This window comes from Python bivittatus, unplaced genomic scaffold (assembly GCF_059951505.1).
Source record: "Python bivittatus isolate LINGU-HERP-01145 unplaced genomic scaffold, Pbiv_v1 ctg000520_np1212, whole genome shotgun sequence".
NCBI lineage: Eukaryota > Metazoa > Chordata > Lepidosauria > Squamata > Pythonidae > Python > Python bivittatus.
The window spans coordinates 2,846,617-2,864,217 of record NW_028277080.1 but is presented as its reverse complement, the minus strand read 5'-3'; the positions used below and the strand labels follow the sequence as shown (position 1 = coordinate 2,864,217).

Sequence of the window (17,601 nt, the reverse complement as noted above, 5' to 3'; positions counted from 1 at the left end):
TATCACTAGCCAGTTAGTCAATAATGTTGGAAGATATAAAATAGGTGAAACCTAACACAGGGGCCATATTGCTTAGGTATTGAAGTTCTAACTCCTTGGGAGCCGGGAGCAAGGGAGTCTATTCATTAGGTTAGTGCTGGCATTTGATGCAGACTGTAAATAATGTCATTGAGCTTAATTTGAATAAAAAGCTTTATCATTAATATGCCTCATTATCTGTGCTATAATTGTCTTAATTCATGGTTCTGACACTTTATGTACAGTCTATATGAGAAACATGGGCCTGAACATAATACATTGTGGGACAGTGATTATTGGAAGCTAACCTGAACAAATAATTTTTTGTCTCCTATGCTGGCTTTGGAGGAAGAGTTCTAGTCTTTCTCTCCATCCCCAAATCACTGATAGCAGGGACACAACGCTACTACTACCATCACTGACTAAGATCATGCTCTCATCCAGCTCACATGATTAAAAAAAAAGCTGTATACTCTACACTCAAATAGACAGATCTGGCAAAAAACAAAAAGAAACACCAAAATCATACAGTAAAAGTTCAAATCATCTTTATTAGTTGTCATTAATCATTAAGAACTATTATAGTTTCTAAAATGCAAACTATTCATTTAAATGTTACGCATTGTTGGGCTTCAGGGTTTAGCCACTGCAGGCTAGACAACAGATTTCCTGATGTTTTGCCAGCAACTATGCCTACCATCTTGAGAGGGAAGGTCATCTGCTACACAGACCACAGGCAACTAAGGAGGGACTGACTGGGCTCCTGTCTTTATAACCATGTGTCCTGACTTCTGATTGGTCTTTAGCTGAGCTGGTTTCCAATTGGTGCAGGTTGGTGAGGGGTGGTCTTTGATTGGTCCTTTCTTTGTACCTGATCCTGATTCGTTGTTTTGGTGTGGACACCTGACCTTATAGCCAAGTATCCTAACCAATCAAAAGTCAGGACACCTGGCTATGAAAAGAGGAGCCCAGTCAGTCCTTGCTTAATTACCTGTGGTCTGCACAGCAGGTCACCTTGTCTGTGAAGATAGCAGCCACAGTTGCTGGTGAAATGTCAGGAAATCTGTTCCATTCTTTAATAGTTCTCACAGTCAGCAAATTCTTTATTTCAAGTTTGGAGCCTCTACCCACTTGTTCTGGTCTTACACTTGAGTGCCAAGGAAAATAAATCCACACCCTTTGCCCTGTGACATCTCTTCATGCATTAGAAGATTGCTATCGTGCCTTTCCTTAGCCTTTTCTTTAGGCTAAATGTATCTGATTTTTTTAGCTATTCCTCACAGGATTTAGCTTCCAAGCCACCTACCATATTTGTTACTCTTATCTGTACTCTTTCCAGTTCCTCAGTACCTTTTTTTATTGCGGCAGCCAGAATTGGATGCAGTATTCCATGTACCATCTGACCAGTGCAGCATATAGTGGTACTATAACTTCTATGATCTTGACGCTATACCTCTTTTGTGTGTGTGTGTATCTATATTTTTATTAAGAATTTTTAAAAGAATAAAAATAATACAAATTTTGAAAGAGAAAAGGAAAGTAATAAATTCATTGGAAAAAAAGTGCAAAGAAAGAAATAGAAAAGACGAAGAGAAAAGAAAAAGTTATAAAGCAGCCACCTCCGGTCCTCATAACAGCAATTACAAGTACATTTATATTTTACCCTCTCTCTCTAAGGCTACAACATAATTTCCTTCTTTCCATAGTCTACCCTTTCCAATCATCAAACCCGTAAATCACAACTTCATTTTTTTTCTTTTTTCAGCAAAAAGTCCATAAGAGGTTTCCAGGCACTAATAAATGTAGTTACAGTGGTACCTCTACTTACGAACTTAATCCGTTCCGTGACTCTGATCGCAAGTCAAGTTGGTCGCAAGTCGAAGTAAATTTTCCCATAAGGTTCAATGTAATTACTGTTAATCCGCTCCGGCATCCGCGGACGTGTCGGGCGGAAAAACGGCCACGGACCACGTGGAACGGGCGGGAAATGGCCGTGGACCACGTGGAACGGGCGGAAAAACGGCTGCGGACCACGTGGAACTGGCTGAAAAATGGCCGCGGACCACGTGGCACGGGCAGAAAAATGGCCGCGGACCACGTGGCACGGGTGGAAAAATGGCCGCGGACCACGTGGCACGGGCAGAAAATGGCTCATAAGTCGAGGCGAGTTTGTAAGTAGAGGTAAAGTTTTGGGGCCGGAGCTGATCGTATCTTGAAAATTTCGTAAGTAGGGGCATTCGTAAGTAGGGGTACCACTGTATTGTTTTTTCTCTAATCAAAGAAGTCAGTTTTGCCATTTTGACACTATACCTCTCCATTTTGACACTATACCTCTAATGATGCAGCCCCAAACTGCACTGGCTTTTTGGCAGCTGCGGCAAACAGCTGGCTCATGCTTATTCTGTGGTCTACCAGACACTCAGATCCTTCTTGCAAGTACTACTACTGAGGCAGGTACTGCTTAATTTGTACCTGTGTATCTTTTTCTTTCTATTGTAAAGTCAGAGCTTTGTCTCAATGTTAATAGTTGACATGGACCAATTTGGATGCAAATGCTGAAATAACACTGATGCTCTTCTGATCCTGGATTTGATATCTACCTCAGGATCTCCATCACTGCAAAGTGTGCTTCCCAGATAGGTGAACTGCTCTATCTCCTCAATGTGTTCATGTCTGACAAGAAGTCTTGTGATCCTTTTAGCATTTCCTGCTTGCATCTCCTCTGTTTTGGTGGTTCTACTTCATAACCCAATTTTGAAGGCCTGTTTTCAGCTTATTTGTCATGTCTTGCAGACATTCTCTGGTTCCTGCTAGCAGTATAATCTGCGAAACTCAGGTCCATAAGCCAAGAACTGTCTTTCCATAGAATTCCAAAGTTTGGCTGTTTCATGGGTCTTCTCATAACAAGGTCCACAACAAGAAGGAACAAACAATGGCAACAGAATACAAACTTGCTGAACTCCAGTGCTGATGTTCAAAATCTCACTAGTGCCCGTCAGTCCTTAAGCAGCAAATGGAATTTAGGTACAGACTCCTGAAAATATTAGTGGGTCACTGGGGAATGCCATAGCTCTGACAATGTTCTATAATCACTCTCTATGCATGCTGTCAAAAGACTTTTTGAAGTCAGTAAAATTGATAATGAGCAGCTGTTGGAATTCAATAATGTTACGCATGGAGAAAATTTGTTCACAGCATGATCTTCACAACAGAAGCCTTGTTCCTTGTGCAGTGTGTCATCTACAGCATCAAGGAGCCATCTGAGCAGGACAACTCAGGATAGCTTCCTGGGCACCAAGAACTGTCTGATGCCTCTCCATTTGTTACAATCATTACTGCTGCCTTTCTTTGGCAATTTCATGCTCGTCTTCATTACTTGGCCAGGACACATTCTTGTTGCCAGCATTTATTCAACAGCTATGCTGAACTCATAGACCATGGTGTTTCTGGTATGTTTCAGTATGAACAGTTTGACTTGGTCTGACCCTGAGGTTTTGTTGTTCTTCAACAATCTTACTGTTTTATTAGTTTCACTGAAAGAAATTTTGTTCATATCTACATACATGCTCTCAGGAAGGTTATCAGCACAAAAATTATAGGTTGTAGGTGGTGTTGGCTGATTTAATGTTTCTTTGAAGTGCATCACCCAGCATGCATCTTGCTCTTCTGTAGTAAGTAAGATACTTCTGTTTTAACCTTGTAGAAGCATTGGAGCTACTTCTTGTTACATCTTGGACAATGTGATATAGTGCTGTCATTCTTACTCACTGCTTCTTGCACTTCAATCCCTTATTCTCTAACCACTGCTTTTAATCAGCTTGACAAGTTCTCTTAATCCTGTAGTCCATTGCATAGTATCCTTGCATTGCCTCTACCTTCTCAGTTGGTGTCTTAACTTGGTCCCTCTGTGTTTGATGGCTTTTTGTTAGTCAATTAGCTATCAGGTTCTATCTAGTACTCTTTTTGGGTTCCTTTTGTTCCTCCAATTGTGTCCTTTGCACTCTTGATCACAATTTCTTTGAAATGTGTCCACTGATCTTCAAGGGTAATGTGATGCTGCTGTTGACAGAAATGATTCTCCAGGTTCCCTCTGAACTGGTTGGCAGCAGCATGATCTTTCAGCTTATCCATAGCAAAAAGGTGGACCAAGTATGATTACTGCTTTCTCTTCAGTCAGAGCTTGAGCAATGCCAACAAGAGATGATGATCAAAACTAACATCTGCTCCATGATATGTCTTCATGCTGAGAAGTGTGGATCTCCATCATTTAATACTACAGACTAATGCAGTCAATTTCATTACTAGTAGCCCTGCTGGATGATTGCCACATCTTTTATGGATGGCTTTATAGGCAAAGGGGGTTTCAACACAGAAGCTATTTATGCTACATTAAGAGCAGCATGCACTCTCCATTCTCACTTATTTGCAATGCAGATCCACGTGGGCCTATGACACGTTCCCAAACTTGCCTACTGATGCCTATCTGTGCATTCAGATCACCAATCCGCAAAATAACATTGTGGCTGGGGACACTGTTGATAGTGTCTTGTAACTGCTCATAAAAGACCTCCTTCTCAGCTTCATATGTATCTTCAATTCGTGCATACACTTGAATGATGGTGGTCTTTGTATGCCTTGACTGGAACCTCGTTGTGATGACATGTTCATTCATTGACTTCTATCCTATTAGAACATCCATTGGCTTTTTAACACCAGACCAACACCATGCACATGATGGACACCATTCATTCCCACAGTAAAGGATAGTCTTGCTGTCACTCACTATCCAACCACTTCTCAATAGATTAGAAAAATGGTCAAAAAGGAAGCTGAAAAAAGTGCAAAACTCTTCAAATAGGAAACAAAAAAATGCACATCCAAAAAGGCAGATACTACATTTGCTGATGGCACTTGTGAGAAATATTTTGTAATGGTATTAACTAAATACAAATCAACAGCATGATATGGTTTTCAAAAAAACAAGTTCAGTTTTAGACAGCATCAGCAAACATATACTTTTAAAATCCACTTTATTCTGATTTAGTCAGACCACATCTTGAGTACTGTGTCCAATTCTGGCACCATGCTTTAAGAAGGATTCAGAGAAACAGGAACAGGTTCACAGAAGAGTAGTGAGGATGATCAGAAGACTAAAAATGCCACAACTCCTGGACTAACCAAACTTTCTCCCCTTCTCTCCACAGAAAAATAAAATAAATTGCTAACAGCCCCATCCTTACATATTCAGTACATTTTGTGTCCATGTATCTGTTTGCCAACACAATACGAACTCTTATTATGGCAGGAAACCATTCTGCTGAGGAAAGCACTGTTCTTCCTCTTTTTAGGCTGGAAAAATAGACTGGTGGCGTTCTTTCAACCAGGCACTTTTTGCAATTGCTCTGGTTGTGAAGAGCAAGGCAGAGCCCCTCTACGCGTGAGGGTGAGGAAAAGTAATGGCTTGCTTGAACCAGTGATTGGGAGGAAGGATGAGGCAAGAATTGAATAATAAAACCAGGCTGTGTAATTGAGCCTGGTTTCTATGTGTCTAAAAAGAATTATGATCCAATTTACCAATAAAGTTGTGTGCATTTGTTCCCCAAAACAGTCAGGTTGCAGTAGATGCTGAGCAAGTTTGTTCCCAGAGGTGCGCTCAAGCAAAAGCAAATTCTTTTTTTAAAAAAGCAGCCTGCATACATACAAATCTCAGCACGGCAACAAGAAGAGCCGCCACCCAAAGTCCAGCTTTGCTCCTGTTTCTGTGTGCAAGACTTACCACTCTCTTGTCTGGCACCTGTTGAGTGAACACTCTATATAAACGCCAACTCTTTCCCAGGATAGGACCCAAAGCCAAGGAACCACCTATATATAATATGCAGATTCTCACCTGTTGGCATGGGAAAGATCCATGAGTCTAAATGTAAAACGACATGGTAGAGATTTGTAATATTCCTGGATGAGCGATATGCAACCTATTCTAGAGATGCAGCACTTCTTCAAAAGGGATAAGTACAGTATATGAACAGGAGATGCTAACTGACCCAGCAAATTGATAAGAGAAAACTAAAGGCCCAAGTTGTCCCTAAGATTCAAGCTGCAACCATAACTAGGTAGACCACAGTTACTGTAATCTGCTATAGAGGAAGCCATCTTTAAAAACTGTCTGAAATTGAAATACTGTATGTCCCTAGAAAGCTTCAAGATTACTCATGAGGACTCCACATTTTGACACATTACGTCAGCTGTACTGGCCTCCACAGTTCATTACATGAAAGGTCACTTTCTGCAGATGCTTATTTAGATTTTAAGATCGCCCAAAAGATTTTGCTCTGTATGTTTTCGCCACATATACAAATCAAAGGGAGGGCCATGATACTTGCAGATTACCTTATAATTATAATTATTATAATAATCATCTCTTTGAAAATGTCCAAAACCTGCAGGTTTGGGTTTTAGATTTTCTCCCAAGTGAGACTGTGAGAAAACGTCCTCTAAGAAAGAGGGGCAGGATTCCACAAAGAATCCCCATTATAATCTGAATTATAATGTAATTCTGTAATCCTAATGCAGCCCGAAGTATTTTATCTCAGTTGTATTTAATCAAAATTTTCCAGCATGCTCTCCAAACCCTTCCTGACATTTGCCTTGATCGTCATCCCCTACTGCTCTAGGTCTCAAGAACAGAGACAACACAAGAGTCAGTGGGAATCCCAGAGTTAATCAAAAAAGATCACACATCTACACATAGGTAGATACGGGGAAGAGTTGGGGGCAAGTGATGAAACAGGAATCATGATGCTTGTGACTCACATATTTACATCCAACATCAGGAGCCTAAGTGTAACAGGTGAGGGGCTGCATCACAATTAGTAGCTGACACATATATATCTGTACAGGTAGTCCTCACTTAACAACCACAATAGGGACCAGAAAATTGATCATTAAGCAGGGTAGTTGTTAAGTGAGTCACCACATGACCAGACCCAATTTTGTAATCTTTTTAACAATGGTCATTAAGCGAATCACCATGATCATTAAGCAAATCATGTGGTCATTAAGCAAATCACATGGTCGTTAAGTGAATCCAGCTTCCCCAATGGACGTTTTTTGCCAAAATTTGCTTAACGACATGATTTGCTTAATGATTGCCTTTAAAAAGGTCACAAATTGCAATTACATGACCACAGGGAGGGTGTGACGGTTTGCAACAGTTTTAAGTGTGAGTACAGATCATAAAGCACTTTTTCCGAAGCTATTGTAACTTTGAACCATCGTTAAACAGTTGTTAGGTGAGGACTACCTGTATCACCTGGCTGCCTGGATGTTCATTCCTAAAGCTTCTTTGGGATGAAGAGCCTACTGAGCTATGTTCACCCAAGATACTAGGCCACCATTATTTATTGAATAAACCACAATGACTGGATTCACATCAGTTATAAATTATGGTTTACAAACCATAGTGGCTGTGTTTATACCACACCAAAAACTGGCTTGCTTGGTTGTGGCCTGGTATATTACATGAACCCAGCCAATGGCTTAGCATATAACCAGGCACAGGAATGGTAGTGCTAATATTTCATCTGTTTCATCTGAACACCTGGTAGGACAGGAGTTCTCCAACTATGGATTTGGACCCTCTCCCGGGGGTCACCAGCAACTTCAGCAAGGGGTTACAGTTTTTTAAAACCAGATGAGGCCTGCCCAGGCAAAGTGGGAGTCAGTCAAAACTTGCTCTGAACTTTGCTCCTTGCTTCTCTTGTGCAAATCTGAAGTAGGCAGGTATGGTATTGCAGATTTGGAGAACTGGGATATACAGATTAAAGTTTAAAAATAAGTGGTATATTTAATTCTTGCCCAACCCGAACTCCAATAAAATCATTTACTTTATTCGGGAAGGAGCTGTACAAATTCATTTATTATTTTGCAGTACTGTAAAGTTTATGCTAAATTAATATTTCCTTTGCTCTTATATTATGGACTGTTCATATAAATGTGAAGATTTAATTTGTGTACCCATTTGCACCTGACCATGGCATAAACATACCATAGCAATACCATTTTCCTGCTGTGTCCCTGTTACTTCAACTCATCCGCAATCCACAAGTGAGATAATCTTTACTGTTTAAAGTGGTACTTCCCCCCTTATTCCAGCACCATCTTAGGGCAGCCTCAAGGTATATAAAATCTGTAGCCTTTATCACCCATTTCCTCAATGGGGTGGTGGGTGGGGAAGAGACTAGGGGAATGACGGGCAATTACTGCAAGCAAAGAGGCACCATGGGGACCAGAAACAGCAAATGTCATGCTGATATAGTTTCTGCTCACTCAAGGATGGGTAGGGGACCCTTTAACTAGGTAGTAAGGAAGGACCTTCAAATAGGAACAGGCTAAAGAGGAAAGTAAAGAACAACATAACAGAGCAGAAATCAGAATGTCTTTCTGCCCTCCTCTCACCAAAAAACTGAGAAGAGCTATGTTCATATATTGTGCTACAATTACTGTACCTGAGTTGTAACACTGCAGATAAGCACTAGATGGCAGCAAAAGACACAGAAAACTGAATCGAGCTAAACTGGGAAGGGTCTGTTGGCATAACAAACCCTCACCAGTACCCTTCAGGTACAAAGGCATAGGAGACACTAGGCAGGCCTGGAGAAAATGGGTAGGGTCTCTGTATACCTCCAAAATATGGCTCTTGACCCAGTTGGTGTGATTGTTTGCTGCCAGATTTAAAGGTAAGGAGCTACTCGGGTTAATAGTTAAACGTATTTTACAAATATAACCATGACATTTGTGTTGAAATTCAACATTAATTTAACAGGAGTCTCCAGGCAGTTTCTCACCTTAAACAATTGGACCCAGATCTACTAAGTTTTTGGAAATGCTTTTTCTTTTCTTTTTCTCTTTTCATTGTTATAAAATTTCTTTCTCTTTTTTTTCTTTTTGCATTATGTGCTTACAGACAAGAACCTGGAATTTTAAATGTTAGAAACTGAAAAAGATGTTTAAAGGCTTCGGAGAGGTTCCTTCTGAAAGCAAAATATTGAAAAATAATCTTACTCATTTTCCACATATCCCTCTTATGTTGGGAATCTACTGTATAACTATGTTGCTAAGATCAATACATAGTACATCTCAAAATTGCTCTTTTTTTGCATTCACCTACTTGAATCAGCATCTCCAAGGATGGTCTGGTCAATGGATTCTGTTTTTCAATTCCAAAGAGATACACACTACTGTAAGTCAAGCCAGTGCCCAGGAGAGTCACAACATTCAAGTTTGGACTAGACATCTTCACAATCCTGAAGTAGATAAAGGAGTTGAGGACATGAGGAAGAGTTATTGGGAGGAAAAAATTGCATTAGACCCTTCCAATACATATTACAAGAGTCTGTTTCTCACCAGGCTGTATCTGGATTTCACTATTCTGCTCTTCTCCCTGTCTAAAAAAGTAGCAGCCAAACTCATGATGCTCCCTCCTTCCAAGTTAATTATATTCCCTGAAGTAGCACCCTGAAATTCCCATTTTTTCCACTAGGAATGGAATTCTGAAGCATAGTGTCCCTAATCCCCACCTGGTACAGAAAGATCCTATAGTCAGAGGTTTCTAAAGTTGTCAAGAAATTCAGGAGATGCTTAGTAGTTGTTTCCCCAAGCGTGAATAATCTTTTAGAGCAACAATGAAAAAACTGTGGACCTCATGCAGCCCACCAGCACCTCTTTTCCAGTTCCCAAAGTGGGCAGAGGAAAAAATGCAGGCCCCTTTTTGTATTTTGGTGGAATTTTAAGGGGCAAAAGGTTCTTAAGCCTTGCAGAAGTTTAAGTTGCCCATGTTAATCCTTGAAAGACTCATCCCACCAAGCACCAGTTCCTTTTTGGTCCTAATCCCATTACTTTTGGAGTGGGGCCCTTAATATACTGCTTAAAGCTAGGGTGGTCCTCAAGCCAGTGGTTGTTGTGTACTCCTGTATTAGTGGACTAAGGCTGCTTCAGTTTCAAAGCTGAGTCAAAACTTAGACTGGGTTATCTCCTGATTAAGTTGTATATAACCATAATAAATACACTGGTGGCATCTAAGTGTGTGCAATTAGTCCACAAAGATATTTGTAACCAAGCCAATATTAAGAATATAGGTAGTCCTTGGTTAACAACCACTCATTCAGCAACCATTCAAAGTTGCAACAGCACTGAACGAGTGGTACCTACGATCAGTCCTTGAAGTTTTGGCCATTGCACCATCCCTGTAGTCACATGATTGCAATCCAGGTACTTGGCAACTGGCTCACACTTGCAACAGGTGCAGCATCCTGCAGTCACGTGATCACTCTTTACAACCTTCCTTGCCTGCTTCCCACAAGCAAAATCAATAGGGAAGGTAGCAAGTCACTCCTGCCGCTTTTTCTCCTGAGGAGCCCCCTACGGAGCCCCCAGGGATCTCCTACTCTCTAGCATGATCATGCCACAGCACCCCTCCCCAGCGTGCATGCACACACAGCACCACAGCAACACCCCCTCACTCTGTAGTATTCACCTACCCTCCAATCTGCTTGTGAGCCACCCAGGACTTGTAACTTCCAGCCAGCTTCCCCATTGACTTTGCTTGTGGGAAGCCAGCAGGAAGTCACAAGTCACAGTCATGTGAGGTCCTCGCTTAATGACCCGTGATTTTTGCTTAACAGCGGCAACAGGGACTGCCAGAATTGCCATCACTAAGCGATGCAGTTATGGTGTCGCGCTTTACGACTACATCACTTAGCGACAGAAATTCCAGTCCCAATTACCATCATTAAGCAAGGACTACCTGTAATATTTAAGTCCAGGAAAGCTTTCTTAGTGACTGAATTTATGCTTATCTTTTCATTCTTGTAAAGAGCCTCAGGGCATTCAATTTAAGGCTTCTGCAGGATTGGCCTGAGATTTTTGCTGTTTGAGGAAATATGAGGCTCCCCAACCTGCCACAGCTGATTAGATTGGCAGCTGTTTTTCTTCAGCAGAGGTGAGGAGATAACCTTGTCCTTCATATCTGAAGGCAACACCCTAGCTGTGAGGATACAGGCCAAACCATCAAACACCCTGCTGCCATCACTCAGCATTTGCCCTCTGGGGTGAATGGCTCATTCAGCTTTCAATGATTTTACATAATAGTTGATTCTGAACATTTCCAGTCATTTTCTTGTCCAGGACTACCTTGGAAATTATTTTCTACTATATATGTGGTTCAGAAATGTAAGAACTAATGAAATAAACATATTGTAATATTTTCTCTAGGGAGAATAGGCAGAACAATACAAATGCTTATATATATATAAATAAATGTAAAAACCTTGCTGTTTCCTTAGCTAGTTTTAAATTTCCAATAGGTGAAGCATTTATTGAAAGGCTTGGGGGGCATCCCATGGCCCCCAGCACCTCAAGGCCCATTTATTGACCGCTCTGTGTTTGGGAGGTTTGACCCCACCCTGACCAGTGACAATAAGGAATCCACAACCATGTCTACTGCAGACCCTAAAAGTCTAAAATTTACAAAACTGCTGTAAACAAAAACAAGATTCTTTCCCTTGAGCAATTCTTGAACGACAAAGCATTAGAGCATCTTGCGCAGACAGTAAAAACATAAGATGGACTTGGCCTTACCTATTTTTTCTGAAGCGAATTGTGAAGACGAGGAAGAAAAAACTGAGCAGAACTCCACTGGTGTTAAAGGCCCAGACAATTGCCAAGAGGGCCACTGAAAAGGAAGAGGCGTTCTTACAGAGGATCTCTAAAAACGGCTGAGGGAAAAGTAAGGTGAAAGGGGTAAGAACTGCTTTGGAAACTTCTCTCCAAAAAAAGGTAAGGTGGCCTGCCTCATAAGAGTCCACTGTCCTTCACTGTATAAAAAGAATACTTCATATCTTGTATAAAAAGAACAGAGGTGCCTTTTTCATAGCCATTTCTGTGCAAGAGCAAAAACTATACTTCATATGTGGGAAACCTTAATTATGTTTTTCTACTTTTAAAGTTTACCTGTTTTATCACTGAGTCAACACTTGGAAACAAATGGTTTGACATTACATTTCTATAATACTGGATGTGTTTCACGCAGCTCTTGCATTTGTTTACAACGCAGACTAAACACGTCACACCACAATTAAGCCAATTCCTAAATTGGCCTGGTCAATGACACTGAGGTAGCATGACTCAAGTGTTTTACAAAACAAAGCATGTTTTGGAGTTTTTAGGGCTTGACTATATGGGGAAAATGGTGCACTTTAATTCCATACCTCTGCACAGCTTGGTAAAAGGTTTATGTAAAGAGTCCATATGCCTGTGAAGAAATTAATGACTCTAAATATGAAAATCCCATTGAAAGGATCTTGGTGGAATTAAAAAAGTAAGAAACAATAGGTGTTTACTACTACCACCTAAGCAAAGGATAATAGATAATGTCTTTCTAAATCGATTTGCCAAATTCTCAAAAGGGCAAGATGTAATGCTAATGGAAGATTTCAGCTGCACCAATAACTCAGCTAGAAGTAGGAGGTCCAACAGATTTCTGACCTCTCCTACTGCGAGTTGGTTTTAAGTAGATTCCCCAAAGGCTCCACCTTTGGCCCATTGCTATTTAACAACTTTATCAGCAAGAAAAGAGAAAATGGTCTCACATCTTCTCATGCTCCATTTTGCTCCGGATGTTCTTACATTTTACACTGTATATATTACAGTGTATACAGTATACACTGACTCAACTGTTCGATTTTTGTACTTGTTTGAATGATGGTAACATTTGGTACATTTTATATAATGCCCCATTTATTCTGTCAGAAATGGCTTGTGCTTGAAGAGAAAAACTCAAGAGAAATCAATCAGTACTATAACTCCAGAGATGGCAGCCAATACAGCTGATATTTTCCTCTGATTTTCAGATAAAACAAGTTGTATGGCTTAAAAGCCCGCAAGAACATTTTAACTGAACTATGATTACTGCAAATTACAGACACACACAATTTGAATGATCCAATTATGAGTGTGTGTGTGTTTGTTTGGCTATATAATCTGTTACTGATATATACTTACAATTGTTGAAGTACAGAGATCCTTCAGATGCTGTTCTTGGCTCTCACAGCCGAGGCTGTTCTCACATAACTTAGAATAATTGAATCCCATCTCCACAGCACATTCTGAACCTTGATTCAACCACATGATCTGGGCAGTGCTTAGTTAATGCTGACATAGGAAGCAAGGTTTACTTCAAGAATTCAAATTCAGGTATATGCAGTGACAGCTGAGAATTACTTAAATGAAATTTCTCTATCCTGAAAAGTCCTGAATGGATTGACAGGAATCATGAGCAAAATGATTAGACTGTAATAATTTAACTCACATGGCCTCACATTTAGCATCTATCTCACAAATTACAAGATATGTATATGAAAAATAAGATTAAAAATAGCTGATGAAGACTTTGTTCACCCACATGGTATCCCCATACCCAACTGACCAGCTAATATACTCATATATTTAAAAAATGCTAATTTTTGCAAAGTGTGAAAAGTCAATTGCAAAAGTCTATCATGTATCTTGAAACTGAAAAGTATGTATTTATTTGCTGCACAGTCAATAGACATAAAGTAAAAATAATGACTGAGTAATGCCAAGAGGTCTCCACCCCATTCACAAGGAATCAAGAATCCAGCCTGGCTCAGGAATTCAGGTTAAATGATCGTGAGAGAAATTGTGCAAGAGACCTCACGCACATGCTGAAGCCAATACAGTACAGTTGTCCTTCATCGTGCCCAGGGATTGTTTTTAATGAGAAAACAAGCTAGAAATTCTGTGAATGTATTTGTAAAAATTACCCAGCCTAATACTTACAGCATGAGAGAGAAAACAAAAAGCCTGTTTTACCTTCTGTAGCTGTTCTCTCTCCCAGGGTTCAGGTTAACCCTTGGCCACAGCAGCCCTCCTCTGTCCGGTGATGTAGAGCCCTAATTCTCCAGGGAACCCCACCACGGGCGGAAGAGGCTCCCCGTTGCAAAGGTTTGTCCTGAAGCGGAGGGCCAAGGGCAGAAGAGTTATCTATGGCCTTCCCTCTCCTCACCCCAGCAGCCACCTAAAAGGTCTCTAGAGATGGGAGGCCCAGCCCTCTCAGACAGGCTCCGGGCAGGGGCGTGGAACGAAACAGGAGAACTGCCCCTGTTGGTCCCTACAATTACACAGCTGCCCTTGAGAGAGTTGCTTATCATGAGTATAGTTGTGATACCCGGAAGAATCTTCCTTTCCGCAGCAATTTGCCTAGACTTGGTGTTATGCGGGGATGGAGGGGGAAATACGATCTCATGCTTCGATTCAGACAAAGTAACTTATAGCGTGCTAGCAGAAAGAACAAAAGAGCGTGCTGATTGGCCCAGCCGTGATCTCTCAAACGAACTTACCACAGATGAAGAATATATAATCTTGGGAGAGTCTTTACCGCAAATTAACCCAGATTTGCAGGTGGGGAGGGACATCGTCCCTGGCATGTTGCAGAAGTCAGGGCAGACGTGGCTTCCTCATCGGCCAAGTCTTTCCTCCGTTCTTCTCCACCCCGCTCGATTTCATTTTCCTAACCGGCTTGCCTGAAACTTGCAACGACTTCGTGGAACTTTCATTGGCCTAATAATGGAATTGCCTCTCTGGATATTGGATTTGCTTTCTCTCCTGAGTAACATGGCTCCTCTTGCTTTGCGTCTGCTTGATGCTGTATTGGATCGCTAGAAAGGGGAGAGGGCACGAAAACCTCTCTCGCCCGTCTTCTTTTTAACTGGAAAAACAGTGATGGGGGGTGGGACAGGGTTGGGCAGAATCTGCTTGTCTCCCCCCACCTGTCTTGCTCTCGATCTGACCAAGCCGGGCACGCGCAAGCACGCGCTCCCCTCCTCTCCTGCCGGAGTGCTACGAAGCAAGGGAAGCCGCGGCGGGGCTGCGTCTTCCCACCGGTTCTTCCTCGTGGTTGCTGCCTGGGGACTGGAAGAGAGGCTTTCTGCATTCGCAGCCTGACTGCATCGTTCCTTCTACTGCGAAACTGCCGTGCGCGGTTGGGCGACTCCGGTTCGGCGACGGCGTTGCGGGCAGAGGCATCACCTGAGCAAGAAGGCCGTCGGTTCAAGCTGCTTGGGGCGGGTGATCGCTTCTTCGGAGGAAACCCAAGGCTTCAGATGGGGGTTGGGGGGTGGAATCGACCTGGAGCATCAGATACAAAGCGACCCTGAAGCTGAGTACTACAATAGCTGAAGAGGCACGAGCAGTTTCAATAATGAATGGAAGTTTCTTAGATATGCTTGGCCTGGAATCGCGTTTGCTCTGGTGAATCTTTATGACTAATGGCTGCCCCGGTTAGGAGCCACAAGACTTCTCTTCAAATAAAATGATTGGTTTTGCACACGCTCTTTCCCATGTGGTGACCCAAATGCATGAGATGGAACGGAATTTGGAATTAATTAAATCATGCTTTAAACCCCTCCATGGGCTCTTTCCTGCAAGATAATTTAGGAACACAGGACATTTAGCCAAATACTACATTTGGGTGCAAGACGTTGTGATGCACATTAAACCCATTAACTGGATGTCCTCCAAATGTTTTCAGCTACAATGCCAGTAAATCCTAGCAAGAATCAGAGATGGTAGGAGTTTTAATCCAGAGTATTGGAGTTATAATCCTAAACATAGAAAGAATGCCAAGCTTTCTTTCCCTGTAAAATGCATACTGTACAGATTAATATGGAATATACATGAAACAAGGATAGGTATACAACCTGACCAAAATTTTTAGCCATCCTGAAGCATACAGCTGTTCTTCCAGGTATATACAGGCCTCTATAAAAAATACCATAACATCACCATCTGGAGTATCTCAAAGGGCTGACATTAGGTCTTTACCATCTCTGGTTCTTGATGGGGTTATGTTTCCCCAGAAAGAGCAAGCTTGCAACCTAAGAGTCCTCCTGGACTCAGCTTCTGCTCAAAGAGCAGGTGGAAACTCTGGCCAGGTGGGTTTTTGTACAACTAGAGTTGGTGTGCCATCTGCAGCCTTATCTGAACAGGATGAGCTGAAGACTCATGGCTTTGTCATCTCTCAGCCAGATTGCTTAATGGTTAATCCAGGGCTGTCTTGAGGCAACCTATTCCATTGGTTGACAGCTCTTACATTCCGGAATTCCTCATAATATCTGATCTGAATCTACTGACCTGTAGTTTCAACCAGGTGGTTTTGATCTTGCCATCTGGGTTAACAGAGAACAAATCCAGTTCCTATTCCTTCTCTATGTGACAACCTTTTGGATATCTGAAGACTGCTACCATATCTCCCCTCAGTCTTCTTTTCTGCAGGCTAAACATACCCACTTCCTTTAAATGTGCACAGGACTTGGTTTCTGAACTCGCTCCACTCTGTCAATGTCCTTTTTAGGCTGTGGTGTCCAGAGCTGGATGCAGTATGCCAAACGCAGCCTGATGAAAGGAGAGTGGAGTGGGACATTTACCTTTCATGGTTTGACTTTATATTCCAGTTAATATATCCCTGTCTTTTTAGCAGCTGCACTACAGTGTTGGCTAATGTTCAGTACCCAGATTATTTTTACATATTCAACAGCAAGCCAATTTCCCCCTCCTAAACGTGTGCCTTTTTTTTTCTCCCTCAATGTAGGACTTTATGTTTCTCTCTGTTAAATTTCATCCTCTTTGTTTCACCCCACTGTTTAAGCCTGATCTTTTTGAATCTTCTCTTTCTCTTCTAAAGTATTAGCACCCTTTCTAGTTTTGTCATCTGCAAAAACAATATTCATCTCCTTAACCATTCAAGTTGTTGGTAACAGAAAACAAGATTTTCGCAAAGACCTTTATAATCAGAGTTATTGAAACAGAAAAGGGATTAAATTACAGAAATCTCAACAACTATTGTATGTACTTTCACGTTTAGATCCCTGGATTCTAAAAGGTTCTACCTCTGAGTTGCTGTGTAGACCTTTCTTAATTCTCTTGCTAACTGCCCTTTGATGGATAGGAGAGCTCGCTGTCCATTTACCTGAGCATATAGTACTTCAGAGCTTTCTTTAATTTCCAAACTACCTTCTCCTTCCCAGATTCTGAGAATACCAAAACTTCACCCATTCATCCATTCATTAATAAAAACATTGAACAGCACACAGCTGAGAGCAAAGTCAGTAGCTCTCCACTTGATAAGATTCTCAAAGCTGATATGAAGCCATTTATGAGTACTCTGAGGGGATGTCAGTCAGTTATGAATCCATCTGAAGTTGTATCATCTGTCCCATATTTTACCTTTTTATTAATGAGGATATCATTAGAAACTTTTTGAATGCTGGTGAAGGTGAAGATATACCAAATTCATGAAACTCCTCTGATCTATTAAGCCAGTAACTGTTGAGATATGAAAAAAGTTTTTTGGGGGGCTGCTTTTTTTAGTGCCTTTGAGTCAGTGTTGACTCCTGGTGACTGGACTAATCTCTGCCATTTTCTTGGCAGCAGTTTTGGAAGTGGTGTGCCATTGCCTTCTTCCTAGGCTGAGAGAGACGGTCCAAGATCACCCACCTGGCTTTATGCCTA

General features: G+C 41.4%; 1 protein-coding gene across 4 annotated transcripts in view; it reads right to left on the bottom strand.

Moving 5' to 3' along the window:
- GPR156 (G protein-coupled receptor 156) overlaps positions 1-14,327 on the bottom strand; it is a 31,197-nt gene extending 16,870 nt beyond the window's left edge. Inside the window, exons 1-5 of one of the 4 annotated variants that reach the window (XM_088147515.1) lie at positions 13,906-14,327; positions 13,075-13,224; positions 11,653-11,789; positions 9,185-9,320; positions 5,795-5,905 (exon numbers count right to left, since the gene is read on the bottom strand). In XM_088147515.1, the coding sequence (XP_088003641.1) occupies positions 5,795-5,905; positions 9,185-9,320; positions 11,653-11,789; positions 13,075-13,200 (510 nt within the window). In that variant the 5' untranslated portion in view covers positions 13,201-13,224; positions 13,906-14,327. Of the gene's footprint in view, positions 1-5,794; positions 5,906-9,184; positions 9,321-11,652; positions 11,790-13,074 lie in introns of all 4 variants that reach the window. The other 3 variants (XM_088147517.1, XM_025164059.2, XM_088147518.1) reach the window with 3 other exon arrangements.
- Positions 14,328-17,601: the final 3,274 nt, after the last annotated feature.